Genomic DNA, 22,046 nt, shown 5'->3' on the forward strand with positions numbered 1-22,046 from the left:
AACTCGTTTTTCCTGCGCACCACGAATTCGAGTGGGTTTGTCAGCAGAAGTAAAAGCGGATCATTTTTCGACCAGAAAAAACGGAAAATTTCCGTTTTGAAGGGTAATCACTTTTCCCTCTCTGCGCTGCCTACTGACGCGGAGTTTGGGAAAGAGAGAGTCTTCATTCCTCGACCTCTTGATGATGTAGTACGTTGTGAAACAGTTTTCAAAATTTTTTTCAATTATTAATCAGTCTTTTTTTCAATGTGATCCAAATTTAAATTTTTTCAATTATCTGTGAGGAGACCGCCGTGTCGCCATCATGGGATTTGGTTGAATATGTTTAAGAGTATTTAAACCTTTTCGATCAACATTTTTAACTGCTAGGGAGTAGGGGTTATTTTCTAATTAATTATTTTCAAGCTAATTGGATTTTGTGTTGTAGGATGTTATTTTTAAAGCATAGCCATAATTTCATTTCATCAAAATCATGTTTTCATTAGTAATTAGTTTTTATTCAATAAAACTAAAATTTGTATTCTATCAAAATTTTATTTTCATTTTACCACACATAGCTGCCTACAAACGCCGCACCCATTGTAAAACGACCCTGTAAAGACAAAGAGTCTAAAGCTATATATATTTTTCACAAAACCTATCTTTTTACTATTTATTTTAATGTAACGTATCCGTTACACTCTGGACACTCTCCAGGGTAGTGGGATGTACCTGAGAGCCACGGAGGCTTCTGAACAGTCCTGCACAGCTGTGGAAGGAGAATGTCCAATCCCCGCTGCAAGCAAACCGGTCTCACCCCGTCAGCCGCCCAGGAGCCTTGTAAGGACTGAATGAGTTTAATAGCCCACTCAATCCTACTGAAGGTAACAATACGGTGCGCCAGACTCCACTGCGAATGGGTGGCGTGACCCGCAATGTCTCCCCTCACTTTCGGGTGGTTTGTTCACTCCTCATGAACAATACAGATCCGGGAAGTGTGTTCCCATCATAACTTTCCAGAACTCCTTCCGGCTCAGTAATGTAAACACCTTGATCGTCCCTTGAGACTACCAAGCGGCGAGATGGGATTCTTTGCCAATAGCTTTTGCAGCCTTGCACTGCCCTGCACACTGTCAATATCGGTGCAGAGCTTCTTCCAGGCTAACCTCTTAGCCGTACGAACCTTGCGGTTGTACAGTGCAAGAGCCTCATAGGTCCATAAGTTCTTTTTGGTCACTTATTAATCTGGCGGGTGATCTTAAATTTAATAAATTATTGTTAGACAATTTATCAGTGTTTCTGGAAGTACTTGATAATATTTTTTTAACCCTCCCAGCATTAGTTGTCGCAATCGCATATGGGGCGTAAGAAATCAAGGTCCACGATGCGTAAACCGATGGCTTACAATGACGTTAGGAAGTGATTTAAAATCTGAAATATGACGTATCATATATCGTTTTTTAACATCTGATTACAAGGTTTTACATTTAATTTTAGTCCAAAAGTATTCAGTTTTGATGAATGGATAAATATTTTTCAAACAAATTCCATATTCACCTGGCCTATGTTTTCCTGCCAATTAAATGGTATTAAATAAATTTTGCATAACTGCCAAAATAATGTCTGTTCTTATTATATGTTTGCTCAATTCAAAATATTCTTTTTTTCAGCTCTTGGCCATAGAGAGAAAGAGAATGATTGGGAAAACTGCCATCGGCGGCCGCTTTGATCTTGTCGACCAACAACAACAAGCCCGTGAAAAGTGAGGACTTTGCTGGAAAGTGGCTTTTAATGTATTTTGGTTTCACTCACTGCCCTGACGTCTGTCCTGAAAGAGATGGAAAAACTAGCAGAGGTGGTTAATATACTTGGTTAGTAAAAATGAGTAAAACATTATTTACGTTTTAAATTAGATCTTTTACTTTTATGTTTAATATGTATTGTAAGACTAGGTCATTCAAAGTGTTTCCAAATCCATCCCTTTAAACTTTTGGTCTCTAATAAAAAAATAAACAACTTGTTTACATTTATATTGCTACATCTGTCTTGTTTTGTTTTCTGACTGTTGTTTGTTATCCAATAATGTTTTTTTTAAATTACCACAGGTTTTGAATTAAAAATTTGTGCAAGCTTGTTGTAGGTAAATTGTTTTAACACTGAAATAATCTTTTTAGAAAGTGTTTAAATATTTTGTTATAGCTTGCTTTTAGGCTTTTGTGACAAACATCTGTTTAACTTGTCAAAAAAATTGAAAAAGAATGATTTATACTAATGTCAAAGTTGTCATAAAAAAAGTTAGAATATTTCATTTAAATACCATGTCTATTTGGTTTTTTTTTACTGAGTTTTCTCAATCTCTTATCACACAGTATTTCTTTGTTTGAAGTTTGTTTTTGACGATGAAATGATTTTCCCCCCCCCCCCCCACCCCCCCCCCCCCCCACCCCCCCCCCCCCCCACCCCCCCCCCCCCCCACCCCCCCCCCCCCCCACCCCCCCCCCCCCCCACCCCACATAGTTTGAGCCTATGACACGGCTGATTCAAAATGCTGTAGCTCTACAGCCTACCACAGACAAAACTGTGAAATCATCTCGTCTTTCTGTTAAAATTCTTAACTCAGTTAAAAATAACTAATTTTTTCATTTGTTGTTACAAATCAGCAATTAGAGGTGTTTGTAATGTAAAAACTGTTTTTTCAAAACGATAACTATTAGTAAATTGTAGTGTACTTGTTAAAACACATACCAAGTAATTGTAATTCACATCACTAAAAGTTCACTTTGAAACTAAACACTGCGTATTCAAACTATGTAAATATGCAACAATACCTAAAGTAAAATACTGGCAATGGCTGTGAACATGTACTTTAGATATGTGGTTGCAGAATTGTCTAGCTACAACACACATCAAACTGCAAAATAGTTCTTGTTAATACACGAGAAAGCAGTGAATGTTCTTTAAAATGGCAAAAATAGTCGATAAACGGCTGAAACTACATAAAATAGTGCTGAGGGCACTAGGCTGACTGGATTGCTCAGCAATTAAAGGGTTAATTTATTGTTTTCCTACTGGTACATACCCATGGCTTCGCCCGAAATTGCTATAAAACATTCTGTGTATTTGATTGAATAGCTTCCCCACGATTTCAGGCGAACAATTGAACTATTTTAAACCAATGATGTAGAGGGAACTCCAGAAGTCAAAGTTCATAACTTTCTTAGTGAAAGTACTTGAAGCACAATACGATAAGGTCCTATAATATTTTAAAAATGGGAATTAGTATATATCACGCATCAGGTACCCATTTTACAGTGTTCATGAAGACCAGTGATTAAGCAAAATTGCGAGTAATTCTTATTTCAGGTTTTAATTAATTTTATTTCAAATGCAAAATTGGAGGTTACTATTTTGACCCAAGAAAAACAATATTTATATATGTAGACTTAATTTTGTAATGAGGTTGGATTCAAAACAGTAGTTTTCTGAATTGTATGGATATAAATATTGTTATTGAAAATTAAAACTAAAATCAATATTCAATAATACTTACAGTTCAAAACTTTCATTATGACAGTTGTCCATCCATATGTAAAGATAAGGCCTACATGGTACAGTAAAGTAAGTTACACCTTGCTCTCCCAATCCATGTTCGCTGTGGTCGTACATTTCCTCGGTCCAGTCTAGGAATTATATCAGTATTTAAAATACCTAATCAGTATCGTATACCTCATCAGTGAAAAATGGATGCTGTGTCCTCTCAACAACGATTTTCTGTCATTAAAATTGTACTTCGTGTCTTGTGTACTGCTTTGTGACTCCTTTTGCTATAATCACGGAACTCACTACGCTCACTTGTTTCTTCTTCAAATTGTAGGCAACGGATTGTGAATCAGTTTGTTGAATTGAATCAAGCTAATGCCCCAGTCCCCTCCATTTTTGTTCCTTGAGATACTGTAAATATGACATCCCACAATGTCTAAGGAAACCAAAGTCAATATCTTACATGGAAACATTTCCAAATTTAGTTCATTAAGTAAAATCCAGAATATATTAATTGGTTTCCTTGTTGCCTAGATATTAAATAAGAATTGTTGTTACTTTTGCTCTATACATGTAAACAAATTGAAAATAGTGGTTAAATTAAATGAAACATAATGGTCATACTTGTCATAATACAATGTTCACGCAGAACAGTTTATTACATTTAACACTTTAATTTCATATCACACAACTTTAGAGACTAGTCGGATGTATACTGGAGGGATTTTCGAAATAAAAATAAGCCTATACTCTTCCCAGGGGCCCTAAGAATGTCCATGTAAGATTTCAGTACAATTGGTTGAATAGTTTATGTATGCGTGAAAGCAAAAACCAAACAAAAAAAATGGACTTTCACATTTATAATATTAACTAGCACATGCCCGCGGCTTCACCCACAATTTTCTATAGAAGATTTACGTGTATTTGATTCAATAGTTCACACGACACGATTTTAGTAACACTTATAGTATTTTAGACCAATCTAGAAGAACTCCAAAGTCGAGAATCCTAGCTTTCTTAGTGAAAGCACTTGTGATGTAATACAACAGAGTCCTACGATATTTTAAAAAATGGATTTAGTTATATATCATGCATCAGGACCCATCTTTCAGTGTTTATGATGAGAACTAAAGGTTAAGCACAATTGCGCTTAAAAATGTATGTGTGATTTTTAAAGTATTTGTTGCCCCCGTGGTAAGTTTTGTGGTTTTAGTAAACAAACTTGCTCATTAAACATAATTATTCTAATATTAATCGTGAAGTGGCTGATCAGAGGCAGACCTGCACACAGAGACATTGCTGTTTCTGGGTACAGCCGACTTTGCCTAGATCTCACTGGCAAGCAGCGATGAAACCTTCTCAATTAAACTTGGACGATCTAATTTCTTTTCTCCCTCGACTTTGTAGTGGATAAATGAAAAACAAAGCACTTACGGAAAAAACCACATGTAAAGAATTTTTCTGGAGTTTGGAGAGGGTCTGGACCCCCTGGTTCCCCCTCGTATCCACCCATTGTTAATATGTTTAGCTACGAAGTTATTGTGTAGTAGACTGTAGAAGGCGTTTTAATGCGTAATGGAGACACTGGTATATATCTGCAATGAAGGTATTAACTGGTCGTTGAAAAAATAACTTTCCGTTTATACTCTAAAACCATTTAATTTATGCTGTTCTCCGTTTTGTAAATGACAACCATATTCCACCTTTCACTGAAGGAGTGAACAATCCTGGGACAAACGTGAGAGGCACTTGAGTCTTGTTGCTGAGCTTCACCGAGTACTGGGACATGATTCTGGCCAAACAAGACTTGACCTCCATCAGTGCAAACCTCATAGCTGTAACATGTAATAACCATTTGTATATTGCAGTATTTTATTTGAGTAGTAAAAAGTTGTATAGTGACATAGAGGGAATGTTATAGCGATTCGTGTCTCTTATAGATTTCAAGCATATTGTATAGATTTTTTAGTGTCATGTATAAACTTTGAATGTCATGTATAACAATGTTGAACATCTTTGTATTTGTTATTATATTGAAATTATAACATTATATTGAAATCTATGAAATTTCAACCATTATGTATAATTTTTTAACACCATGTTATGGATTACAAATAAAACCACTTTTTAAGCTCACCATACTTTTCATTATACTACCACTTTTTACCATTATATACTTTTCATTTTTTTACCACTTTATTCCATAATATGTACAAAGCACAAAGAATAGCATCACTACAATAAAACTAAATATTAATTTTAAATATAAATAAAAAAATTAGTAACATCTTAACAATTTATCTTCAATTCTTCTTTAAATTAATTAATGGGTTTTATATTGAAATATTCTTCAAAAGAATATAGAGATAAACTTAGTTAAATAATCCTTTAATCGTTTTTTTTTTTTATTTTAACAGATCTGTGTCCCATTATAAAATTTGTTGGTAAATGATCTAATTATCTCACACCTCTCATTGTTAACTTAATCAATAATGAGCAGTTTCTTTAAAAATAAAAACAAAACTACTAACTATTTGTTTTTTAAACATCCATTGTATTTAATCTAGACTCAGTAATTTGTGTAGAGTTTCATCTAAGAACAGTTTTATTATTTATTTATTCACCACTACATTTTGAGCCCAAATACCAAGAGAGAATGTATATAGATGTATACGGATTTAAAAAAGTCCCGCACAAGCTTGATAATTCACGAACGATTACGTAAAGCAATAAAATGTGGTACTTTATAACTGCTTCTACTTTTTGAAGTAATTAATAGAGTATTAATAGAGTACAATGCCACAAATCCGACCTCAAGGGTTTACTCTTTAAACATTTAATGCTGGTTTTAAAGTTTGAAACATTTACAATGCAGGTCCTGTTCTAGATGGTTTAAATATTCTTGTCTTGGCTCAAGTTGTGAAATTTACTCTTAGTAAATGAATACTGGATTTGAGAAATAGGTTTAAGGTACTTAGTGTTTCTCAAATCTAATGGAGGATGGTCTACAATAAGTTCGGCAAAACAATTTAATGTAAGCGTAGCTCAAGATGTAAATTGTTTTAAAGTGTAACGTAAGACGTACATCAAATCTAAAAAAAAGTAGTCCAAAACTCAATCTAAAAATTAAGAGCTCTATATTATAATAACTGATACCAGGGTTTTCCCTTTAGCATTCATCTTTGCTAAACAACCATTTTATAATACGTTGTATATCATAGCATGTACATGCACATATATTATTACATGTCTCATATTCTCGATCCTCTCTGTACTGCTAGTGCTGTCTGTTGTTAGTGCAGTCAATGTTTTACAAATCTCATATTATAATAGTGCGTTATTATTGACAGTTTGTCAATACAGTTTCAGTTTTAATCGAAGAATTCAAATTATGTGGAGAATTGAGTGATGACTTTGAAAAAAATATAAGAGCATTATTTGAAATTAAATGTATTTAATACTTTTTAACTCTGTTGTGAGTATTATGTATGAAGCCTTTTATACTAATTCTTACATAACCTCAAATTTAGTAACTGATTACAGATTTATTACTAAATAATACTTTGGATTATGATAAGTAACATCAAAAACCTCTCACCGATACATATTCTCGGTCCATCACCGAACGGCAAGAAGGTGGGGCTGGGCTTGAAGTTGTTGCCTTGGAACCTCTCAGGCTTGAACTGCTCGGGGTCAGGATAGTACTGGGGATCATGGTGCAGGGCCACCACGGGGATCATGATAAATACACCCTTCTCTATGGTGAGGTCCGAGTCTGGGATCTTGTAGTCTCTGGTGCACTCTCTTGTCAGTAAAGGTAGGACAGGGTACATTCGCTGGGATTCTAAAATGAATTTCAATGTAGATCCAAAATAATTATACTTAGAACACAAACCAGTCAGCTAATTGTGAGCAAAGCCATTAAACTCAGGTGGTAAGAAAAATTATGACTGATTGATCAATGTCTATTTAAAATAAATAAATAGATCTTTATTGTCAAAAATGTTTTGTAATAATATAGCACAGCTATAAAAAAAGATGACATTGTCAAATATAACCTACATTACTCTTGTATGAGTAAATCCAAACACACAATACAATAAAAACACGCAAAACAGCAATAAAACACACACAGTAAAACAGGGTATTAATTAACTTATAATAGGAAAGCAACTATGTCAACTTGTAGACCTACTTAAAAATATAAAAATCAACATTAACAAACAGTTATACAGTACTTAAAATTTAAAAACTTAATTTAAAAAAATTACTTACATTATAATATGTTTTTTTGAGTAACAACTTTTTAATGTTATCTCGAAATGCACCTGAATACATTAATTAATTCCTTAAACCTTAAAGGTAATTTATTGAACAATTTTTTTTCCCATGTAGGATGGTGTTTTTTTCCACCACTTTCAAATGATGTCTGTGATATTGAAAAACATGACCCACTGTGGTTCCAATATTAAAATGTTTTCCTTAAAATTATACTACAGTGAGCCTTTGCACCAATAGTCTGAATCGATATCTTTATTGATTTCACAAACTGACCTTGGATGATCTGATCCAAGTAGACCATGTCCCTGACAGCCTCGTAAGACCAGCCGCCGCACTTGACCAGCATTGAGTCCACTTCCTGTTGCAGTTTCAGCTGGACGTCTGGATGTCGGCACAACTCAAAGAGTACTAAACCAATAGTGTTTGATATGGACTCTGATCCAATTAAGAAAATGAAGCTGTTAGCGCAGATCACTTCCTCTGTGAACACTGAGATATGGTTAGTTATACACTTGTAAACTTCACAACCCTTGCACTTTCCAATATCACTATAGCTATTTTAATGTGCTTTTGAACACTTTTAAGATAGTGTTTAGCTTCTGGTCTCCCAAAATATGTATATAGTCATGTATATACAAACAAATCATTTTTCTTACCTGAATCGGAAGATTTCCGCTGTGGATTACCTCTCTAAAGTATAACAAGCATATTTTATATTAAAAACACTAAATCCTTGCTGTATCTTAAGTAATATCACAAGTAAATGTCAGTCCCTGAAAGAAACCTATTTTTCTGTATATGCTACAGGTTTTGTGAAGGAAACAGGATTTTTCCGGACATTTGCCATCGTTCAGTGAAACAAGAAATCAGTAACACTATGTTTCGAGATCTGCAATCTGATCTTTTCTTCAGGTAAAGAACTAACCTAATACATAATTACAAACTATACACAGGTTTTGTCTTTAGAGTTTGATGCTTAACTAAGAGATAACATTCCAGTCTGTCTCTACACATATTATGGACATTCATTATGGACATTCTGGCTTAATTTTTGTAAATAACTAAATTATGTTGTAACACACAAGTATATTTGAGTTATTTTATTAAATAAGAGTACAAAGATGAAAATAAATAAAGATCAAATTATGGAAAATACGTTTTATATTTTTGTGAACTCAGGCACCAAACATCAATGACTAATTCCATGAGGTATGAACAGCTAAGAAAAGTACCTGGAAAATTGGCATTTTCATACCATGTTATGGTTTTATGTTATAGTTGCAAAACCTGTTTGATTCTATCATTGTTTTTTTTTTTAGTTTAAACTGCATTAAAACATTTTTTATACAATTTAAATATTGTGGAGAGCCAGTGTTAGTATCTCATTGAGCCAAAACTGACAGAGCCAATAATACTATCTGCTTATAATACTGAGTGGAGAAGGTGTACCGTGACTGGCTGACACCAGCAATCAATATGGCTTCCTTATTGCAGGCTGAAAATGAAAGAGTGCCAGTATCAGATTATCAAAAAGTTGGCACCTTACGATAAAGATTGTTTGATCTCAAGCCAATTCCAATACAGCTAAGTTGACAAATGGATAGCTTAGTTTGCTTTGTGTTGGTTACTGAGTGTTTTTAGCATCCATCAAGAACAAAGTGGTTCTTAAAATATTCAACAGTAAAGTTATTCCTTTATTTATTAACTTGAGAGGCTATTCCTCTTTTAGCCATACTCTGCCCATTCCCCAAATGAATCAGGATTTTAACGCAGAGGGGGAGGGTTGATAAAACACAGGTTGGACAATACTGACAAAAAGTGAGAACGTTTGAACAGGATTTAAACCTGCATTATCTCCAGCTGAAATCTGAAAACCAATGCTTTCATTCATGCAATAATCGGTATTCCCAAGTAGCATTTTCTTGTATACCAGTTGGCACGTAAGTTATATTACAATTTGTAGCTTTAAACTAAACATTAGATTAAGTATTTAGCAAAGTATGATGTCTTGTAGACATATGTACTATTAAAATGCAGATTAAACAAAACATTCAAAACCCACTTAGCGTTTAATAACAGTGATCATCTTAATATAAAAAGAAATTAGTCTCATCTGAAAATATTATAAAAAAATAACTGCTCCTTTTGACAACTTACATCTTTTATTGTCAGAAGATGAGAATTGAACATTTGAGTCTGCTGTATAATGTGCCTCAACATCAGCATCCTCTTCAGTAACATCTGATGTTGTCAGTCCCACATGCTTCCCACCCTCTTCTTGCTCCTTGAGTGTCAACAACAATTGGAAGTAGTCATTCCTCTTCATATTGTTATCTTTACGATGCTTCATTGTTGCTCTTGTCAAACCTATAAAGTAGTCTCCAACCTCATTTGGAAATGGCCTCAAGTTCAGCTTTTCAGCCAGTTTTGGCATTAGAATGACTATTAAAAATCTCACTACTTGCAACAATGATGGTGTGAATATATTTTTAACCACTGTTTTAAATTTATTGAAGTCAGGGCTCTGTGCTGATAAATGGATACCAAAAGCACAACTCGCAATCACATCCAAAGTAAATGCTGATAGTTCAGCTTTGGATTCTACATCAGAACCATCTCCAGCACAACCTTCCTAGGCTTTCTATCAAGTTTTCAGTTGACATTATTACCTGATCGAACATACCTTTTATTTTACCGCTACTAAATGTTGGGATCAATTTAGAGCGCAAGGTTCTCCACGCTTGACCTTTTAAACTAAACAGATTTGCTGATAAAGGATCATAGTTAAGCTCTGGCAGATCTCTGTCATGGAAACACGTGAAGTCCTTTACAAGAACTTTTGTGTATCAGTTCTGGGTCTCGTATCATGAGTATTGGTTTCCTTAATTGGAAGAATCCTCCATATCTTTCACCCCCAAACGTCTTGTACAGTTCTAGAACGCTGTCAGCTTGAGACTGCCTCCCTGTCAGAATACCAAGAAAAAAGTTCCTTTCTGATATTTGGCACTCCTCTTTTACTCCAATAGTTATTGTTGTTTGTGAGGTACCAAACTAAAATGTATACTACAGGGGTTAAAACCAGTAGAATGTCTATGAAAAAATAATCAGTGATTATAGCCATCCTAGGATTACGCCCTGCACCTGCAATACAAAAGTTTATTTTTCACCCAGGACCATATTTAATCTCATTGATCTCTACAATACTCTGAATGAAGGATTGGTAAAGTTAACCAAAAACATGAGGAGGACAAAAACGTCAGAATTTGGGACATTGCAAATTTGAGTACCAACGATTATATGGGCTTGGAAGCTTAAACTTTGACTACTTACGTATTATTATCATTATTATTGTTAATTACCAACGCTGTAAAAACTGGTTATATTAAAATGATTATTAAAGATGGGTGATTATTAACGTACTGGTGATGATAAATCCGTTAACTTAACTACTCAGTCATCTATTTGGAACTAAAATAGGTGATGTATTTAATATAATATTATACTATTTTTTATCACTGAATGATGGTTCGAAAAAGTTTTATGTCTTTAACATACCTAACTGTAGTTGCTTCCATCCTAGCTTTAAAGCACAAAAATGAATCCCAGGGCTGGACATAGGCAAGCAAAACGATCACGTTTTTGTTATTTATATCCAAGAGATATTAAAAAAAATGGCATAGATTCATTTTTCTGGTAATATGCACAAAAGTTATAAAAAATAGAGTTTTAATTTTTAAGTAAAACAAAATGAAACTAGTGGTATAGAATGTAAGGATTTTTTTAAATCAGCCGTAAAAACTTCTTTATAACTCAAGTAACTAAATGAATAATGAATAAAAACAAGTAAATACAATGAATGATTTTAATTTTTAACATTTTGTTAAATTAAATTTACTTATTATATTTTGGTGTAAAATGTTACAAATGCTCTAGCCATTAAATTTCTGGTATTTAAAGCTCATTAAATAGTTGATCAATATCATGGACTGTGTGTCTACATACAAATATTTATTGTATACAAATGCAACCCAACTATCTGTATAAAATTCTAAATTGTCAAATCCAAAAAAAAGCAATACAAGCCTCTTTACGCTCTTCATCAATAAATTAATCAGTTGGTGAACTTCAAGTTGGTCTATATTCACTCTGTGCACTTATAACAATTTACACTTTCAGTAAGATATATCACTCATTACTAAACTTCTCACTGACTTAATCTATGCCTGATTGCAACTTTCAATCAAGGTTATTCAACACTCTACTGATAATACAAGCAATGCTAATATATTCATACTCTGAAATAAGTAAGGCTGATTATGAGTTTGTCTTTCTGTGTTTTAAACAGTATTTTTGTAAGTTTATGATTTAATTCAAAGAAGTGATTTGAATATGGTTATTTTATAGCTGTAATACTTTTAATATATGTCTACTTTTCCTGTAAAAATATTAAACACAATATGATAAGAATATATTGAGAGTGATTTAAAATATGATTCATTTAAATATTATTAGTATTAAAATTATTACTGTTCAAAGTAGACATAATGTTAAATACGTAATAATATTACTAAACATTCTACAAGATATGAAATGAAAAAAATTAAAGACAATTTTCTTTCTTTATTACTAGAATAAACGGTATTACAATTTATTTTAACTTTTATTTTTACAGTTAAAAAAATAAAAATAGACCACATTTTTCGAGTTTGAGTATCTCAGTTTCCATCATTAAGATAAATCAACTAAGTTTTCTACTGTTATGTGTAGAAAACTCAGATGCTCCACCATGCTTAGAGATTGTGTCAGAAACATCGTAGTGCACTCAATTGTGTACCTGATAAGACAATGATAATACCTTTTCACCTATATTGCACTACTTTTTGTACTCTGGGTCTTTTTGATGTCGAAACAATGCTGGGGGGGGGGGGGTTCGTTTTAAGGTTCTTCGTTGCCGACTATTTTTTTATCCCTTCAGATGAACATGACTCTGGTTCCAGGAGTCAAGTCTGAAACAGCATCAGATTTCAGATGCTGCACTAAGAGGAAGGTGAACTGAGCTAAACTCAACATTCACATTGAATTATTTTCATTGCCATAATAGTAACTAGCTTCTGGTGGTTACATAATTTTAATTATCCATATTGTTACATATATATAGTAGTTAAAATGTAGCCAATAAAGGGCAATTTTCTATATCATTTAAAAATTACACATAAAATTAACATGGTCTTATCCCTTCACCATGCCCTTCTTTTACACTACTTACATACAGTAATTACTTTAAAACAGTAAAATATGTTTTGTACAAGTCATAACATCAATAATGACTTGGGGAAAGTAAAATAACAACTGCTGGGTATATAATACATTTTTATTATTATATTATATGTAAGATAAAAACTAATAATAACTAGTTAATAGAGTGATGTGATTAGAAATTTATACATGAAATTACTTCACATGGTAAATAAATATCAACAGGGTAGAGATAGTATGGACATTTTATAATGCTATCCAAGACAGGAGTAAATTAAGTGATGAAGAAAAGTACACACTAAGATGCATATATAATGCACATGTCCAGCTGAGACTGCATTGTTTCAACTCACAGCTGTTCTACTGTGTCTCAGCACTGCAATAGTTCTGTTCTTTTGTCCCTATCAATGTTTACATTCAGTGACGAAACCTGTTGTAAAAAGTGTCATCTCCCGCAGTTGACTAGACCTATCAAATTACCTTTGCACCCCAGAATCTCGACATTTGCGGTTAATGATGTGCCGCTCCTGGACATCTATGAGGTTGCCCAGATTTAAGTGACACATCTGTTTTTGCTGTGTTCAGTAGAAGGTTCACCTAGAAGGTATAAACCAGCGAGAAGTGAACCCTCCTGGGGAATTTCATTAACTTACTTAACACCAATAATCAGACACATAAACAAACGATTAGTCAGCATCAAACTTAACTGTGTACAGACCCCTAAAGTGTCTGTACACTTTCATTCTCTCTTAAGAGTTGTCGAGTGTGGTATGAGTATTTTTTATGTACCTGAAAATCGGTTTGAGTGTACCAAGCTAGAAAAAAGATAATCTCAGTAAAATCATCATTCAATATCTTTAACTCTTTCGATACTGACCTCTATCAGCTATTACTAGTACGGCTTACACTAGATTTTTTCTTAGGAAAAAATTCCTTATACGATGTAAAAACCAGGTTGTGTGCATATAGAGTGCACATTAGCTCTCCGATCCTAGACTAGAAGAGTGTGAAATATGTGGACTTTTTATAGTACTGTTGAAAGTTTTGTAGAAGACCAAATCACCACATTCTACCCGTACACAACCAGAGTAAGGTGTGTCTCAATGGCTTGACTTTTGATTGTTCCGTTTTTCAAACTGCAACCATATTTCTCCATCTACTGTCGGCATAAAAGCTCGGATCTTGAACTTGAGAGGCACTGGAGTCTTGCTGCTGAGCTTCACCGAGTACTGGGACATGATTCTGGCCAAACAAGACTTGACCTCCATCAGGGCAAACCTCATGCCTGCGTAAACATATGTTTAAATTATTATTGTACCTAATACTTGTTTTAAACCAGGCACAAAAAAAAATGAATAAACAATACAATATATTTCACATAATTAATACATTAAGTACCGAAGTGTGGTAGCATTTATCTTATGTGAAAGATTCAAAATATTTTATTGTCATTAAGCAATCAATTAACAATGCAATAGACAAAGTCAGAGCAGCAATATTTAACCGCTTACCCTAAAACAATAGTATACTTAAAAGCATAAATAAGTAATTAATTAAAATTCATAACTAAAACTTAATAAATAAACATGACACATACAAACTAAGTACAAATAGTAAATAACAAATTATAAATTAAAATAATTAAAAACTCAGGGTATGAATATCACATGTTAAATATTTGTGAACGGAATAGAAAGCATTCATTTTTAACCATTTACTTAATACTAACTTAAATTTATTCATTTCTACACTAAAAGGCTCTCTGAGGTAGTTTATTAAATAATTTATTCTTCATGAAGATGTGGCTACTTTTTGATTTTTCCAACCTTACTGAAACTTGATTAAGTAAGTAGTTATTCCTTGTATTGAGGGTATGAATATCTTGCCTAAATTTAAAATGGTACAAATTTTCCTCAACACTTAGTTAGACATGGAACTTTGAAGTAGAACTCTGGTGAAAGTCTGAACCTTGGGTGCGTACTCATGATGAACTCCACAGCAGTCAAATAACACAGTTTGGACTTAACTTGGAACACTGCACTTTGGCATCATATGTTATGAGAAAGGGTCACTCCGTGCGTGTTTAAACATGTCCTGAACAATTTTAAGTTGCTACTACTTTTGTTCTACTGACAGTTTTTTGGTACAGATTTTGCAGTAATCTTCACATAGCAAAAGGCACTGTTAAAATTTAAAAAAACTGAACCACTACTGATGCTTATTTCAGGAAGTAGTTAATAAGCAGTAATACTTCAATCCCTCATCACTAAAATGTGAACCTAATCAATCACTTCATCATTTTGACTTGTTGCCGGTCTTTCAGGAAAAGATTGACTGTCCAATGAAATGAGGCCATATTTAAATCTTTTGTATCACTCCTTTATCTGTATCAAACTCAGTCTGTCTTCTCAAAGAGTCACTGAATATTTTTAATGGTTTTAACATGTGAATCGCTAAGTTTGTGACAAAATCTGATACAGCATTGCTGTTCCACACGTTCCATCAACTACTCAAAACAAAAATACGATCAGAACTCTTACAAGGTTAGATGACTGACACTATGTCAAGTTCATATAACTCGCCTTTGCGTGTGCAACTATAGTTGACTGCATCTATTCGTATATGCTTAATTATTTCCTTCCGAAATAGAAAATTAAGTCGGACACTTTTCAACAAACCTCGTAATAAAAGATAAAACATATCGATAGTATTGATATAGTTAGAAGTTTCATATATTAGCCACGTATGGAATGTTAGGCCTGTTTACTTTTCTTCAGGGTTTTGGTAGAATTTAATTTTGTTTCTTAATTTAAAATTTTGCTCACATTAAAATAGCTGGTTCTTTTTTATATTCTATTTTCAAAACACTTGCCTTTCTATGTGCTATTACAAGGGTGTTCTACCCTTGTTCTAGAAACTATAAAATTTTACAACATATTATATTATTGATAATAATTTATGAGCTCTCACCAATACATATCCTCGGCCCATCTCCGAACGGCAAGAATGTGGGGTTGGGCTTGAAGTTGTTGCCTTGGAACCTCTCAGGCTTGAACTGCTCTGGGTCAGGGTAGTACTGGGGATCATGGTGCAGGGCCACCACGGGGATCATGATAAGTACACCTTTCTCTATGGTGAGGTCAGAGTCCGGGATCTTGTAGTCTTTGGTGCACTCTCTTGACAGTAATGCTAAGATCGGGTACAACCTCTGGGTCTCTGGTAACAATATTCCATAATTAAGTTTGACACCAAATTTTTTATTAAATTAATTTTTGACAATGGAATATTAAAGACCAACAAATGGTAGATAAATGTAAGAGAGAGGCATAATTTCATGTCACACAAAATTTTTATTCTACTTTTAGGAAATCTCCAATCCGGCCTCTTTTAGAAATAACACTACGAATTTAGAGTTAATGGTAAAATAAACCCATGATAGTGGAAATGCATTCAAAAAGATAAAGCAAGTCATTAAATAACTGAGGATAACGCATTGATTCCAAACTCATCTGGATTGTAGGTAATGCTGCACTATATTAGCTGTCATAAAGTTAGTAATGCTAGTGCTCAGTCAGAATGATGAGCAAATACTTTACCTCCCTGCACCTATTACGATATACTAAACAAATTCCACTAGATATCACAGATTTTATCCATTTGTACATTTTTATTAACAAGGAAAACGTCCATGGACATCATCTGTGAAAAGGTTCTTGACGTATTGTTCATCAAAGGAAATGCCTACACTTTAGACTTGTCACTGTCAACAAATGGACTGTCGAGAGTCTGATGTTTTATTTCGTTCTACTACTATCAATCAATCAATAATTCTTTATTCATTAGTTGTACAATAAGGTACATCGAATAGTGTCATACATTACTTATATATATATATATAAAAAGTATATATATATATATATATATATATATATTATAAAAGTACTAAACATACTCAAGTTCCTGTATTGAATACAAAACTAAATCAATCAAATAGTTTTTTAGTTTTCTTTTAAATTTGGTAATATTATTTTCCATCTTTATGCTTTGAGGAATATTTTTCAGAAATCTTTTCCCGATATACATGGTTTTTTTCGTGTATATTTCAAGTCTATGATGATCACTGATGATTTCATTCTTATGGCGTGTGTTATATTTGTGCACATTATTTTCTAAGTTAATTTGTTGGCCATGATTGAATTTAAAATATAGGATGGTTTCATATATATATATATATATAAAAAAAGTCCAAAAACTGTTATTATTTTTAATTCTTTAAAGCAATTTCTAACAGATTCTGAGAATTTAAGCTTAACTATACTTCTAATGGCTTGTTTTTGGACCTTTAAAATGTCAGTTAGGTTTTTCTTAGTTGTGGCACCAAATATAGCTTATAAATTGATTGTAAAAGCGTAATGAATACACCTCACAGGCTGTAGTTATTGATAAATAGATAAGGCTCATTCACAAGTTATTTTCAACATTATTATTAATTTACAAACTACTTATGTCAAGTAAATTGAAACAAACGTAAACATGCAAAATAAATTTTGTAAATGTACTCTTCTACTGCTAATGTGTCAAACAAAAATATTTCTTTTTACTTTTGTTTTAATGTTCAATTTAGATATTTGAGTGAGCAGCAAACTACTGTGCTGCTGAATACGAAGAAAGAAATCACTTTTCCTTTTTGGGACGCACATTGGCATCACCAATATGGCATTCGGCCTCATACATAGTGAAAGGCTTTCAAATTGTGTAGGCTACAGAGCGCCTTTAACCAAACATAACCATAGCATTGTTGGAACAGTTTCCTGTTTCTTCTCCTTCACCAGAGAGCACCAAAGGAAGACTTTGTTATTTTATTTTGACATTAATTCAAATTAAAATAATATTATCCAACTTAACTATTTTGGGTCCAGCTCAAATCAATAAACCTTTGTGAATGAACCTTTGTGAGTTTAGTTCCAATTTACCTTCCTCTTAGTGCAGCATTTGGAATTTGATGCTGTCACAGACTTGACTCCTGGAATCTGGAGTCATGTTCGTCCGAAGAGACGGCTACAAAGAAGCTCAAAGTAGACTCTTTGTCTATTCTCATTGTCTCATCAAGTGCAATGGGATGAGACAATTAGAATACCTCTTCACCTAGATTACACTATATTTTGTTGTCTAGGTGTCTTTGATGTTGTACAGATATACATAGCAGTACAGGTCATCTTTAAAAAAGATAATTATAATTTTACCCTATTCTAAACACTAAGGTTTTTTAGACTTGCAGACAGTATTACATATTTTTGTTCAACCTCAGGCAGAGTTCAAGTCAGATTTAGAGGTGACCAAGTCAAGCATAAAGGGTTGATAAGGTATTAGGGGATGGAGTATCAGTAAATTCTTCCATAAAGACACCTTAACAATCTAGCTGACCTTGAATAACCAGATCCATGTAAGTCATTTCTCTGAGAGAGTCGAAAGACAGTCCACCGTGTTTGGCCATCACGGAGTCCACCTCCTGTTGTACCTTCTGCTGGACGTCAGGGTACTGTGTCAGTGCAAAGAGAACAAAACTGATAGTGCGAAGTACGGTGTCTGCACCGCCCACCAGGAATACGAAGGTGTTAGCGGAGATCATCTCATCTGTGAACACTAGAAAATGTATTTATTGATTAATTTTATCTTAGATTAATTACGTGGCCCAGTGCCATAACAACAATCTAAGTTTCCTGATAACAAACCGTAGACACCTGGTTTTGCTAAATGTGCAAAAGAGCAGTACTGTTTATTATTTTTATTCAGAAGAAATAAAGTCTATTTTTATTCCTTTCAAGAAGTAATTATTGTACGTATATTTTAATTTATTTTTCTGATACAAACCATAAACACCTGGTTTTGCTAAACATATGTGTAAAAGAGCAGTAACAATCGTTTTCATAATTTTTACTGCTGTTTTTACTTTTTGTTATTTTTATCCAAAAGTAATAAAAATCTTCATTTTCATTCCTGCAAGACATCATTCTTGTATCTATATTGAGATATTATGTTACTTGTAGAGTATTAAAAGTTATATACATACACATTTCTTTTTATGTATGTTGTATTTTTATTTTTACTACATATTTGTATATTTATCCAACTGTAATAAAAAATACTATTTTTTTATGTATTCCCTTCTAATGGGCATTATTTTATATATTGATATATTTTGCTAATACATATAATTTGCTGTATAATACACCATAAACAATCTGAAATATCTGTTATTTTTTATTTTGTAAAAGGAATTTAAAGTGGTTGTTATCATGTACGGCTCTAATAGGCCAAATTATAGTATTCAGGCAAAATTAAAACACTATAGAGGTTTTGAATTACAAATAGTCCTAGTAAAAAAGAAACATGTATACTTTAAACAATGAAGAATAACGTACCAACAAGTTATAATCAATTTTTCAAAGTTTATATACTTATCACCTAAAAACGTACATTTCTCTGATGCAGAAGCCAAGTTACTCTCCCCTGTGTATTGCATCTGGTTGACAACAGCATCCTCCTCAGTAGCATCTGACATCGACAGTCCCATGTCCTTCCCACTCTCTTCCTGCTCCTTGAGTTTCAACAACAGCTGGAAGAAGTCATTCCTGTGGATATCATTATCTTTGCGGTATTTTATCGTAGTCTTGGTCAAACCGATGAAATAGTTAATCACTTCACTGGGTGTAGTACACATTTTAAACACTTCCGCTACTTTTGGTAGCAAAAACACTATAATAAATTTGAAAAACACTGGGAACGAAAAAGAGAATGTCTTTTCAAAGTACGATTTGAATTCATCAAATTCTGCGCTCTCCGGTTGAGCTTGTATTCCAAAGGCGCAACTAGAAATCACATGCATCGAATATTCGTACAGTAAAGTCCTAGAATCTATCTCTTCTCTGGGTGAGCGCTTCTCGATCTTCCCCATCACGCAGTCTCCACACTTGAATACTTGTTGGAACATTCCTCGTAGTTTGCCAGTTGTGAATATTGGCGTTAGTTTGTACCGCAGTGCCCGCCACGTCTGACCTCTCAGTCCAGAGACGCTCTTCGACAAAGGATCGTGTTTAGGCTGGGGAATTCCCCGATCTTGAAAGTGAGAGAAATCTTTAGCCATTATCAGGTTTATCAACTTTGGGTCTCTCACCATGAGCACCGGATTTTTGATCTGGAAAAGCCCAAAATATCTCTGACCAGAAAATTTGTTGTACAAATGCTTGGCCTCATCGATCTGTGATCGTTTTCCCATCAGAGTCGAACATATGAATCCCCATCTGAGATTCGGCACTCCTCTTTTATCCCAGTAGTCATCGTTGCCTGTGATGTAACGGTAGAGCAGATACGAGAGCGTGATGATTGCTAAAGTGAGGTCCACAAGCACATATTCAGTAATCACAGCCATGGTGGTTTTTTGCCTGAAATCATTTGTAATCGGGTAAAACATTAAAATTACAACTGAGCAACAAAAACTCTAGCTACTTAAACAAATTATTGCACAAAATATGTTAATTTAATAGGTCTGTTAATTTATCATGCTCTAACTTAATCCAAAATTGCACTTGAACTGAAAAGCTCCACTGAATTTTTATCTAATCTTGCATTTATGTTTCGTAATGAAAGGAAATCTTAAATTTTGTCATGTATACATTCATCATCACATCACAGTTATCATACATTATAATAAGTTAAACGTAATTTAATGAATGAAACCCCATCCCCACCATGATAGCTGTCGTCATACGGTGCCTGCTGGGCGGTAGGTCCTACCTGCTAATTGACATTTAACTTACTTGTCTCACTCCACATTCCAATATTAATGAAATTTGTAAACTAAATTAAAGTAGAGAATATCTGTTTTCATGTTTGTCTACTAACAACAAAGTATAATTAAATATCATCCACAACAAAGGTTGCCCACTTTATTTGCCACCCTGACACCAGAAAAGGCAATTAAGATAAGATTCCTGGCTGGCTACCCTTCAGCTGTATACATAGAATTCCACTAAACATTGAATCACAAAAGTACTTGCTCCACGGGTACTTGAACCCGAATCTCTCGCTTGCTGGTCGAGTGCGCTACCACTATACGTAAAAAGTAAGGGGTTCTGTGGAGTAGTGGTAGTGCACTCGACCAGCAAGTGAGAGATCTGGGTTCGAGTCCTGGTGGAACAAGTACTTTTTGTGATTCAATGTTTAGTGAAATTAAATTACGCTATTGCCATTCATACAAATTTAATGAACAGCAATACAAGTCGTTTGACAGGTATTTGGTCTACTGATTAATCAGTATTTGTTGTAAAGTAATATTATTTAATAGTTCTTAGGTGCATAGTAAAGGTTTTAGTCAAATATGAAACAATAATATGTAAAATGTAACCTTTAACAAATTTGGTCTCGGTTTTTAGGTGGGATTTTAAGTTGTACATTATTTTATACAGGAGGTTTAAAATATTAAAAATCTGTATAAATTAATATATATAAAGAAACCTAAAACTGATATGTGATGAGTGGGTGATAATTTTTTTATTAAAATCCCAATCACCCACCCTCAAAAGCATATGAACATTTTATGGGGATCCCAATTCACAACACCTTTTTTATATTTCTTAATTCCAGATTATATTCAGTTGGTGTTTTATAAACCTGATAATATATGGAGTGTAAAATTATATAATTGTATTTAACATTCAATGTTTACAATATTCTAAATAGCTGCCATCCTATTATTTCTATTTCATTTTTGCATATAACTTCAGTTCAGATTTTTGATATGGTACAGGACCTGAGCTACAGATTTTGAAGATTTTCTATAAATTCCTTTATTAGTCTCTCTGGTGGTAAAGAATCACTGACTCCAAACAGTTTATTTCAAGCCTTAAATTGATGTGCAAGGATATATCTATTTATAATAAGTTAAAACATTTAGAAATTTTAGAAGACCATTCTGGTACCCTCCGGCAATT

At 33.5% G+C, this 22,046-nt stretch overlaps 1 protein-coding gene and 1 pseudogene across 1 annotated transcript in view; both read right to left on the bottom strand.

The window, feature by feature from the left end:
* Positions 1-5,158: 5,158 nt before the first annotated feature.
* Positions 5,159-11,375, bottom strand: LOC124361361 (annotated as a pseudogene).
* Positions 11,376-13,996: 2,621 nt separating this feature from the next.
* LOC124361362 overlaps positions 13,997-22,046 on the bottom strand; it is a 31,386-nt gene continuing 23,336 nt past the window's right edge. The window contains exons 7-10 of the mRNA XM_046815410.1: positions 19,534-20,498; positions 18,481-18,699; positions 16,027-16,272; positions 13,997-14,341 (exon numbers count right to left, since the gene is read on the bottom strand). Coding sequence (XP_046671366.1) covers positions 14,157-14,341; positions 16,027-16,272; positions 18,481-18,699; positions 19,534-20,498 — 1,615 coding nt within the window. The 3' untranslated portion in view covers positions 13,997-14,156. The remainder of the gene's footprint in view (positions 14,342-16,026; positions 16,273-18,480; positions 18,700-19,533; positions 20,499-22,046) is intronic.

The sequence above is a fragment of the Homalodisca vitripennis genome, chromosome 4 (assembly GCF_021130785.1).
Source record: "Homalodisca vitripennis isolate AUS2020 chromosome 4, UT_GWSS_2.1, whole genome shotgun sequence".
NCBI lineage: Eukaryota > Metazoa > Arthropoda > Insecta > Hemiptera > Cicadellidae > Homalodisca > Homalodisca vitripennis.